The 12,171-nt window shown below is 44.9% G+C and overlaps 1 protein-coding gene across 1 annotated transcript in view; it reads right to left on the bottom strand.

Moving 5' to 3' along the window:
• LOC138300719 (beta-microseminoprotein-like) overlaps positions 1–12,171 on the bottom strand; it is a 93,142-nt gene that overhangs the window by 59,366 nt on the left and 21,605 nt on the right. The window contains exon 3 of the mRNA XM_069240413.1: positions 7,268–7,373. Within this exon, the coding sequence (XP_069096514.1) occupies positions 7,268–7,373 (106 nt within the window). The remainder of the gene's footprint in view (positions 1–7,267; positions 7,374–12,171) is intronic.

The following is a 12,171-nucleotide window of genomic DNA, read 5'->3' as shown; positions in this document are numbered from 1 at the left end:
GCCATCACCCCTGTTACATGGTTAATTGCACTTTTGCCGATAAGTTTGACTGCGAGCGAACTTCTTTTTGATTTTGTGTGTCTCTTCACGCTGATGCTCATGGCGGCCGTGGCACTGTTCATCGGCTCGCTTATTTGGAACTGTTTTACGTTTAATTTTCAATTTATGTGGCAAGAAAAGATGGATTAGGAGTTTACAACGCTAATAGCTCTTACTTGAGCAAAGGCGAGATCCACTGCATTGCAAATGCTTTGTTAGACTTGTTAAAACTCTGTGGGCTTAGGTTGCACCTCATTAGTATCAGGTTAACACCTAAATATAGCAAGCAAAAGAAAGGTTGGCAGTCAACTTTTGCAAAGGGGCCTTCCACTGTGCACCAACATGTGCTGCTGCACTTTTAGTAATTTAGAACCGTTTGAGCTAGAATCTTTTTTTGTTTGAATCTGCAGATTATTCAGCAGATGATGGATTTTGTGGCAAATGCAGCAAATCCATAAATATGCAAGAAACACTGCAGCGCACAATCGCATAATTCCAGTAGCCCTGCCTATAGCCAACTAAGGCAACAGTAATGCAGTGTTTGTTATCAATGCATTTGCATAATTCTGCACACATTTCATAATGTTACAGGAAAATACAGTGAGTGCAGTCCATGCCTATAAGAGAGTGTGTAAAAGGCACTAAATAGCAAGATACAGTGTGACTGCTGTAGTGCTTAGATGGCATGTTGTATTCTAGTCTGTCAGATCTCTGAGCAGTGGCAGCATTTATTTAGTGTGCATAGAATCCTTTCCTTACTCTGATGTGTGGGTTAGGCCAAAGGAGGGCGATGGTTCAACATCTTCGTCTTCAGCAATGTGGAATATAAAGGTGCATAGCAGACCTCAGAGGTTATAACTTTCTGTACACAGTTCTTAATATAAGGCAGTGATATGGTGCGGGGCCGCATGTGGCCCTCCTGACCGTTACATGCGGCCCCCTGGTCAAAAGCAGCACTGAGCTGCTGTATACTTGACTCAGCACTATGATCAAAAGGATGTAAAATAAACAGGAACACCTTCATTTAAATGTTAATTGAAGGTAAAGAAAGGAAGTAACTAGGTTGTCATGCACCTTTAACTTTGGGAACACCTTTATTTTTATTTTATTTTTTATTTTTAAAGACATATTGCAGCTAAAGTGTAAAATATGATAAGGTCTCCTCAAAAAATCATGCAGAGATGTTTCATCTTAGTACATCAGGTTACATCAGTGCATTCTGAAGTATTTTCTTTTTAAGTGATAGTTTTCAAACAGAAATTCAGAAATAATGATTCTCCCTCTCCTCCACCCTGATACAAATGCCTATAGTGAACTAAGAGGCAAGTCCCTTGTTATGTGCACTCTTTGGGTGGCGTGGGTTCCCTTTATTAATGAACAACAATATAGTTTATTAAAGGAAACACAGGAAAATGTTTTGTACAGAACAAAGCCTGAAGTCACGTATTTTGAGGTTCTATTACATGCAATAATGAAGAAAAAGGAGGGAAAGGGAAATAAAACAATTGCCTAGGATCACACAATTTGGTAAAGTGTGGAAGCCAGGATTAATCCCAGGTTTTCTGGTTCCAAACTGTGCAATTCATCCACTAGATGTATATTTGTTGCTTCCCTCACACCCACCATACTGTCACTCCCCCACCACCCTCCAGTACTCTCCAAAACCCTCCCCCGGCACTCTGCTAGCATCAATGCGACTCTTCGTCACATCACAAACCAAAATTTGTGGACCCTGGGAAAATGTTTGTGTGTACCCATGTTATAAGGAATAAAGTACCCCCTACCATACAGTATAAGGATATTGCAAGTCACAGAGGAGTTCCATAAACTTATAGAGGAACAAGGCTGAAAGTTGAGTTCATTAGGTCGAAGACTATCTGGTTTGTGAAAAATATTTTAGGGGACATTTGGAAAGCTTCGCTGGGAATGTATTCCACCCATTAGTTACCTTTGGCTTTGTGGTTTGTAACTCACATTTGCTTGGTTTCTACTTGTTAGCTATATTTGTGTTAGGCTGTCCAGCTTGAGAGTATCCCTCCTGTAGAGCATACCTTGTTTACTCTATACTTCCACCAGAGTTCGATTTCTGTAAATAGGCGTTTAAATCTTGGTCATATCTTGTTTCATTTGCTGTGCATTCAAAGACCAAGGTCAAATGACAGGCTCTGTCTTCCTATGGAGCTTGGTGTTTATCTTTCTTTCTCTGGCTTCAAAGTGAGATGACTTATATGATAATCATGCTGGCTACAGGGGGTGTGGTGAAGAAAGGCTTTCTGATGCTATTATTTTACACCACACAACACACTTTAAATGTCTGTAAATTAAATGTGCAGGTACGTAAGAATATAAGTGTGGGGGAAACAAATATTTTAAGATGATTAAAACTAATCAATACACTTGGTAATGAACTTTCCACACATTAATATCTGTGTGCTGTATATTTTTATCAGTAAGACTGTCTGTGCAAATGTAATGGTCATTTCAATTCAAGATGTGTTGCCTGTAATGGTAGTGTGGTACAACACTATGCATTCTCCACTTTATGTCACTTGTCTCCACTCTACTCTACTCTGCACCACTCCATGCCACTGCAATCTACTCTGTACCACTCCACCCTGCACCTCTCTACTCTACTGTGTACCACTCTACTCTATGCCAATGAACTCTACCCCATTCCAGTCTAGGCCACTCGACTCTACTATGAACCACTCTCGTATCTATCACTGTACTTTACTGAGGCCCCTAATCTACACCTCTGCACTGTATGCCACTCTATTTTATTCTGCACCGCTGCACTCTACACCACTGCTCTCTACATCACTCTACACCACAGCACTCTACGACCCTCTGCTTTGCAACACTGCACACTACGCCACTCTTTTCTACTCTGTACCACTGTACTGTACACCACTCTATGCCACTGCACTCTAGGCCAGTGCACTCTATGCCACTCTACTCTACACCACTGTCCTTTATGACATTCTACTCTGCAACAATGCACACTTTGCCTCTGAACTCTCTACTCTGCATCACTGCACTCTTGGCCACAATATCTCGCACCACTCCACTATACCATGCCCCACATCATCCTACGACACAGTTCTCTGCACCACTGCACTTTCGCCCTGCAATCTATACTGTACCACTCCACTCTGCGCCCCTCTACTCTTCACCACTGGAGTAGTTCACTCTACTCTAAACCAATGCACTCTGCACTATTTTACTAAAAACCAATGCACTCCATGGCAATCTACTCTGCACGACTGTACTCTGCACCACATCACTCGACCACTCTACAACACTTCACTCTAAAACATTATACTCATCTTTTCCACTCTGACACTCTACTCCATTAAACTCTACTCCACTATGTGCCTCTCTATGCCATTCCATGCCACTTTACTCCACTCTGTTCTATGACACACTACTCCACTCTATGCCACTCCTTGACATTCTATGCCACTTCAATCTATGATACTCTACTCCACTCCACTCTACGAAACTCCATGCCTCTCCACTATATGACAATGTACGATGCTCAATGACACCCTATTCAACTCTCTACACCCCTCCACTCCACTCTACGCCTCTCCACTCTTCTTTATGCCTCTCCACTCTATGACACTCTACTCCACTCTATGACACTACTCCACTCTATGACATTTTACTCACTCCTCGACACTCTATGCCACACCAATCGATGGCACTCCATGACACATCATTCTTCTTTTCGCCATTAACTTAAAGCCATGCCAAACAGTAGCCATGCTAGTTTACAACATGGCTAAAACACATTGGCAAAGCCAATAGTTTTTGCATAGGTGAGACCTATTGGCTTTGCCAATGCTTGTTTATAAAGTATGGAACTTCGAGGTGACTTGCAGTATCCTTCTCATCTATGCCAGGTGGTACAATAGCCTATATTATACATGATAACACCATCAACTTTCCCACAAACCACTTAAAACTTAGTGCAGCAGTTACCAACCTGTGGTCTGAAGCCCCCCATGGGCCCGTGACACATTCCCAAGGGATTCGCAATCCTGGGCCAGCAGAAAGGCACTACTATAGCTGGGGCCTCTAGAAACACGTGCATTTCTATATTTATTGTTTCCTTTGTGCAGCAGTTTTAAAATCACTGCAAAGTTCCTTGTACATCCAGAAGCTTTCGGGCAAAACTAAAAGCCTCAAGATAACTGTCTACGTCAGTACCTGATACTTGAATTAATTTGCCTGCCGGAGGGAGATCAGAGTTTTATCTAGTAGCAGTTTTGACTCATCTAAGGTAGTGCAGATAGTTAATATGCCTGCTGCAAGGAATATGTAGCATGCAAAGGAAAGTATTTTATGTGCATAGCACAGTGGGTTACTACTTCTGTCACAGAGATTATTTTCTTACAGTGCAGTTCGTAAGTTACAATCATGATCTAGCACAGTAAGGTATGAACTGCTGTCAAAAGATCTGCATGCAAACTGCATGGCACAAATTAGAAAGTTAAGTTTTTTTCCCCATCATTCATTTTCCTTATACTGCTAAAAAGGTTTACTTGTGTATAAATATATTCTTATTATTAAAGTCAATGATATCTACTGTGTGATGTTCTGAATCATGAGTTTGTGCTTCTCCAGACCAAGCACTATTAGAAAAAGCCTACCAGTGTGCATGACATGTGAATCCTATGCCTTGTAGCCCCATGTAAACTGCTCTGACACCCTGCACTGTTATGAGAGGTTCTATAAAACAAATGAATTGCATGTGACAGAGGGGCTTTGGAGAGATGAGAGCCCTTTATGGTTTTACTTCCTTTCCCCCACCACATATTAATGTGAAAAAAGCCTTCTCTGATCTTATGTACCTAAAAAATAAAAACAGAAATTGCTTGGGAAATGTAGAATCTGACCTGAGGATTCAGCTTTCCTAAATAAGACCAAACATTGGAAAATTAGTCACCTGAGATGCTGCTCCAAACTTTTCATTAACATTTTTTATTTTATTTTCATATTTTTTCAATATAAAATAATTATATCTTTAGTAATTCGAGTATTTGTTCAGTGTGAACTTGTTTGTGAATTTTCTGTGAATTACTCTTTTAATGTTTGAAATTTTAATTGTACAAATTGCGTGGGGGTCCCCGGCTTCCAGTAGTGATTCAGTGGGGGTCCTCAGGAGTCAAAAGGTTGGGAACCACTGCATTAGTGCATAGCTTCTGTCACTATAAGCTATTAAAATAGAGCAGAAGAAAGAAAAGCATTTGTGCTTTAAACAGCTGTTTTAATTATTCTCCATGACCTGACCTGCCTTTCACCTTGGCTGCTGGCTCTGACAGAAGGCACTGTGAGTCAGAACTCGACTGAAATAACCTTATACAAGTTGAGTTCTGATGTCTTTTATTTATGATCAGTGACTTGATGCATCAGAAGTAAACGATTATATAGAAAGTATTGACTGTCGTTTGTACAGGGATCACAGAATCCTATGTAGCCTGTAACATCAAGAGCTTTTCAGTGTAAATGCTCCCAGTTTTGACTGATGTGGAGCTGAGCTGCCCGAAATCGCACAGAGGAGTAGAAGTGTTATTAGAACTACGGTTTCAGAGCACAGTTTACAATTATTGTACCTGATCGCTTTTGATATCTCCAGTGTGGTTTCAATTTGCATGAGGCGAGGGTCATGATCGGTGCGGGGCACAAAGGGTATGTTCTTCCTTTTCTCCCTCCTACTTGTATTTGCTTGGTGCATGAGGATGCACGGTTAATCAACATGTTTTTTTCATATTTGGTCTAAATACTTAGTGAATGTAAATAACAATAAAACATATTTTCAAAATGTGACTAAATGACTTCCTTTCTCCCTATTTCACGTCCAAACTATATGATTGGGTACATTTATCAAAGCCTGCAGTTCGTAAACAACGGGCTATTTGTACAGGGTCAATTGAAAAGTCCCCAAGGCTGTCCCTGCCCCCCCCCCCCCCAAGAAATGTATTGTCTCCTACGCCCCTCGGGGCATAAACATCTTCTGGATTGATTATTGCAACTCAGTCTTTTCCTGCCTCCGAGTTCCAATGATTTATTTAACAACTAAAGTGGGCGCAGCAGGCAGTAGTTAGATGGTCACCTGGTTCAGAAAAATAAACCATCGGCCAAAATCCGGAAGGGCTCTTCACTGACTTCCTTCTGGGCTTCACCAGAATTACCTTTAAACTAACCCTACTGGTTTGCAATGTGTCCAGAATTATATTTCATCACTCTTTTTAAGATATATTTCTTCCAAAGGTTTCTCTGAACTCGGGCTGGTGGGCATTACTTTGCTGTGATCAGGGCCTGGAACGCCCTTTCTCCCTCCATCTTCTCTGAGCAACAACTTCTTAAATTCCGCAGAATGTTAAAAACGCATCTGTTTCACTAATAGTTTCTTCTCCTCTCTCATTATCAGCATCAGAACACCTTGGGGTGATCACATGCTTTACAAATGAGATAACATAACATAATATATCGTAACTTAGCACTGCAACATCAGCCACCTCCAGGCTAGAGGTCATCTTAGTCACAGGTGCTAAGGAACAGACATCTTACACTTTGGGTCATCCCATCCTTTTATCGTCCCTGCAAGAAGACTTAGGTACATGCTCTTTATTTAATCACTTTGACTCTCTCGTTTTTTTCCTCAAATTTTTTTAAAAACTGTCAGCTCTAAACATATTTAGCAATTCAAACATTACTATTATTTTAAGGTATCCCTTTTAAAATTGCACTCCATTACGATGACCAACATGCTAACTGCAGCCTGATCTCCCCAAAGTATAAAGTTATCCGCAGTGTGATCCTTTGTCGGGAGTGGGGGAGAGACCTTGCGTGTTACTTCAGCCGTACCCCTTAAGACTTACTCCCACCCAGGACATGAGTGACAAAAGATGCCTCGATGACTTTCTGGTTTTGTCCTTAACAACACAGCACTGTTTTTAGCATGATGTTCCTCTTGAAAAGTGCTTGGTGCCCTCTTAGGTCAGTTCAGGCATCCCAGGGCGGATGCCATCCCGCCCTCTCCCCAGGATAAAGACTTCTGCTTTAGAGAAATACATGGAGACTCATCGAGGCGCAGTGCAGCGCACTAGAAAAATGCAGTTTAATTCTAGAAGCAGAAACAGGGATTCCTTGTGTACATCATGAAACAAGTGCATATATTTTACTTAGCATTTTTTGATTTCTTGTTTTCCATAACACTTACAGAGAACAGCATTCAATGCCTGATGACGATGAACAAGTGCAGCTCATGCACTGCTTCGTTCTAGTTGTTGAACCGAAGGGACGCAACTTGCCATCTATGAGGCAGCCTAGAAACAAATCAGGAAACGAGATTCAGTTAATTCTGCCAGGAATTTCGCATCTAGTCAGTTTTCAGAATTTCTCTGCATGATTGCGTTAGCATTGATACGCTTTTGGATTGTCGGCATGTTTGTAATTGCGTTCTGTTCGTTTCTGGCATTCCTTTGCTTTTGTGACATTTGCAACATAATTATTTGTATGGGAAAAAAACCTTCATAAACCAGATCTTCTTTCACTGTATATTTCAAGCAGCTGGTTGCTAACGTGCACCGCAGTGTGATGCAGTGAATTTATACAACATTTGCTGGAATGCAGATGTATCTCAGCAATAGGAGATAGTAGGACACTAATGTAGGAAAGTACCATCTTTCTTGCCATGTTACCCCCATTTTTGCCTGTATGTCAGTATGTTTTTACCTGTCTCACTGGGATCTTGCTGGTCAGGACCCCAGTGCTCATAGTTTATGGCCTAATGTGTGTGTCTGTATAGTGCTTAACTGTTTCATTGAGGCTCTGCCAATCAGAACCTCAGTGCTTATGCTCTCTCTGCTTTTAAATTTGTCACTAGAGGCTAGTGACTTGATTTACCAATTTCAATTGCCACACTGGTGTAGGAGGCTGGCCTGGCTTGTAGTGGGTACCAGAGGTACTTACACCTTGTGCCAGGTCCAGTTATCCCTTATTAGTGTAGAAGAGGTGTTTCTAGCAGCTTAGGCTGATAGAAGGTAGCTATGGCAAAGCAGCTCAGGCTGAACTAGGAGACATGTAAAGCTCCTACTATACCACTGCTGTCATATGCACAATATCATAAGAAAACACAATACACAGAAGTACTAAAAATAAAGGTACTTTATTTTTATGACAATATGCCATAAGTATCTCAGTGAGTACCCTCAGTATGAGGATAAGGTATATACACAAGATATATGTACACAAACCAAACTTAGATAAGTAATAGCAAGAAAAGTGATGCAAACAGTGTAGAATTACAATAGATTGCAATAGGAGCACATAGGTATAGGGGCAACACAAACCATATACTCCAAAAGTGGAATGCGAACCACGAATGGACGCTTGTAGAGGGTCGCTGGGACTGTAAGAAAACAGTGAGGGTTAGAAAAATAGCCCACCCCAAGACCCTGAAAGGTAGGTGTAAAGTACACTTACTACCCCCAGAGAGCACAGAAGTCGTGATAGGGGGATTCTGCAGGAAGAACAAACACCAGCAATGCAACAACAGTGGATTTCCGGACCTGAGTACCTGTAAGACAAGGGGACCAAGTCCAATAGTCGCGACAGTGTCAAGAGTGGGCAGGAGACCAGGAAATGCCAACTGAGGGTGCAAAGAAGCTGCCACCGGTTGGAAGAAGCTTAGAGTTCTGCAAGAAAGAAGAGTGCTAGGGACTTCTCCTTTGGAAGACGGATATCATATGTCGCGATGAAGTTTGCAGAGGTGTTCCCATGGAGAAAGACAGCAAACAAGCCTTGCTAGCTGCAAGGGTTGCGTTAGAGGTTTTTGGGTGCTGCTGTGGCTCAGGAGGGACCAGGATGTGGCCACCTGGAGGAGGAGACAGAGGGGGCGTCCAGCAACTCAGGGAGCCCTCACAGAAGCAGGCACCACCCGCAGAAGTCCCTCAACAGGCACTTGGAAAGAAAGTAAACCGGAGTCCACGCGAATTTACAAAAGGGAGTCCCACGAACCCGGAGGACAAATCAGAAGGTTGTGCACTGCAGGTTAGAGTGTCGGGGACCCAGGCTTGGGTGTGCACTAAGGAAATCCTGAAAGAGTGCACAGGAGCCGGAGCAGCTGCAAATCACGCAGTACCCAGCACTGCAGTCTAGCGTGCGGAGGCAAGGACTTACCTCCACCAAACTTGGACTGAAGAGTCACTGGACTGTGGGAGTCACTTGGACAGAGTTGCTGAGTTCCAGGGACCACGCTCGTCATGCTGAGAGGGGACCCAGAGGACCGGTGATGCAGTCTTTTGGTGCCTGCGGTTGCAGGGGGAAGATTCCGTCGACCCACGGGAGATTTCTTCGGAGCTTCTAGTGCAGAGAGGAGGCAGACTACCCCCACAGCATGCACCACCAGGAAAACAGTCGAGAAGGCGGCCGGATCAGCGATACAAGGTTGCAGTAGTCGTCTTTGCTACTTTGTTGCAGTTTTGCAGGCGTCCAGAGCAGTCAGCGGTCGATTCCTTGGCAGAAGGTGAAGAGAGAGATGCAGAGGAACTCTGATGAGCTCTTGCATTCGTTATCTAAAGAATTCCCCAAAGCAGAGACCCTAAATAGCCAGAAAAGGAGGTTTGGCTACTTAGGAAGGAGGATAGGCTAGCAACACAGGTAAGAGCCTATCAGAAGGAGTCTCTGACGTCACCTGCTGGCACTGGCCACTCAGAGCAGTCCAGTGTGCCAGCAGCACCTCTATTTCCAAGATGGCAGAGGTATGGAGCACACTGGAGGAGCTCTGGGCACCTCCCAGGGGAGGTGCAGGTCAGGGGAGTGGTCACTCCCCTTTCCTTTGTCCAGTTTCGCGCCAGAGCAGGGCTGGGGGATCCCTGAACTGGTGTAGACTGGCTTATGCAGAGATGGGCACCATCTGTGCCCATCAAAGCATTTCCAGAGGCTGGGGGAGGCTACTCCTCCCCAGCCCTGACACCTTATTCCAAAGGGAGAGGGTGTAACACCCTCTCTCTGAGGAAGTCCTTTGTTCTGCCTTCCTGGGCCAAGCCTGGCTGGACCCCAGGAGGGCAGAAACCTGTCTGAGGGGTTGGCAGCAGCTGCAGTGAAACCCCGAGAAAGGTAGTTTGGCAGTACCCGGGTCTGTGCTAGAGACTCGGGGGATCATGGAATTGTCTCCCCAATGCCAGAATGGCATTGGGGTGACAATTCCATGATCTTAGACATGTTACATGGCCATGTTCGGAGTTACCATTGTGACGCTATACATAGGTAGTGACCTATGTATAGTACACATGTGTAATGGTGTCCCCGCACTCACAAAGTCCAGGGAATTTGCCCTGAACAATGTGGGGGCACCTTGGCTAGTGCCAGGGTGCCCACACACTAAGTAACTTAGCACCCAACCTTTACCAGGTAAAGGTTAGACATATAGGTGACTTATAAGTTACTTAAGTGCAGTGGCAGGCCTGTGTAAGAATTGTCAGAGCTCCCTATGGGTGGCAAAAGAAATGCTGCAGCCCATAGGGATCTCCTGGAACCCCAATACCCTGGGTACCTCAGTACCATATACTAGGGAATTATAAGGGTGTTCCAGTATGCCAATATGAATTGGTGAAATTGGTCACTAGCCTGTTAGTGACAATTTGGAAAGAAATGAGAGAGCATAACCACTGAGGTTCTGGTTAGCAGAGCCTCAGTGAGACAGTTAGGGGGTCATTCTGACTTTGGCGGGCGGCGGACGCCGCCCGCCAAAGTTACCCCGTCGAAAGACTGCGGGGGTCATTTCGACTTTCCTGCTGGGCCGGCGGGCGACCGCCAAAAGATCGCCCGCCGGCCCAGCGGGAAAGGCCCTGCAACAATGAAGCCGGCTCCGAATTGAGCCGGCGGAGTTGCAAGGGTGCGACGGGTGCAGTTGCACCCGTCGCGATTTTCACTGTCTGCAATGCAGACAGTGAAAATCCTTGTGGGGCCCTGTTAGGGGGCCCCTGCACTGCCCATGCCAGTGCCAGTGGCATGGGCAGTGCAGGGGCCCCAGGGGCCCCCTAACAGCCCCTGTTCACGCCATCATGTTTCTGGCGGTGAAAACCGCCAGAAACAGGCCTGCGGGAAGGGGGTCGGAATCCCCATGGCGGCGCTGCAAGCAGCGCCGCCATGGAGGATTCCCCCAGCCGGGGGAAATCCGGCGGGAAACGGCCGGACCCGGCTGGGAGACCGCGGCTTCAGAATGCCATGTGAAGCACCGCCAGCCTGTTGGCGGTGCTTCCGGCATCCTCCACCCTGGCGGTCATAGACCGCCAGGGTTGGAATGAGGGCCTTAGTCATCACACAGGGAACACAGACAGGGCACACTTATGAGTACTGGGGCCCTGGCTGGCAGGGTCCCAGTGACACATACAACTAAAACAACATATTTACAGTGAAATATGGGGATAACATGCCAGGCAAGATGGTACTTTCCTACACAACCCCCCCCAAACGAAGGACAATAAGACTAGCCATGACCTGATGAGTCTTCATTGTCTAAGTGGAAATATCTGGAGAGTCCATCTGCACTGGAGTGGGTAATCCCAGGTCTATGTTCCACTGTATAGTCCATTCCCTGTAGAGATATGGACCACCTCAACAATTTCGGGTTTTCACCTTTCATTTGTTTTAGCCAAAGTAGAGGTTTGTGGTCTGTCTGAACAATGAAGTGAGTGCCAAACAGGTATGGCCTCAACTTCTTCAGTGCCCAAACCACAGCAAAGGCCTCCCTCTCTATGGCAGACCAACACTTTTCTCTAGGGGTCAACCTCCTGCTGATAAAAGCAACAGGTTGATCCTGGCCCTCAGAATTAAGTTGTGATAAGACTGCCCCTACCCCTAATTCAGATGCATCAGTTTGGACAATTAATTTTTGGGGGTAACAGGGGCTTTTTAGGACAGGTGCAGAGCACATGGCCTGTTTCAGCTCCTCAAAAGCTTTCTGAAAGCTAGCTGTCCACAATACCTTTTTAGGCATTTTCTTTGAAGTGAGGTCATTAAGAGGGGCTGCTATGGAGCCACAGTTCTTTATGAACCTCCTGTAATACCCAGTGAGGCCTAAGAAGGCTCTCACCTGGGTCTGGGTTGTAGGGGGAACCC

This window comes from Pleurodeles waltl, chromosome 6 (genome assembly GCF_031143425.1).
Source record: "Pleurodeles waltl isolate 20211129_DDA chromosome 6, aPleWal1.hap1.20221129, whole genome shotgun sequence".
Lineage (NCBI taxonomy): Eukaryota > Metazoa > Chordata > Amphibia > Caudata > Salamandridae > Pleurodeles > Pleurodeles waltl.
Note: the sequence above shows the minus strand (reverse complement) of the source record. Positions and strands in the feature narration are given on the sequence as shown.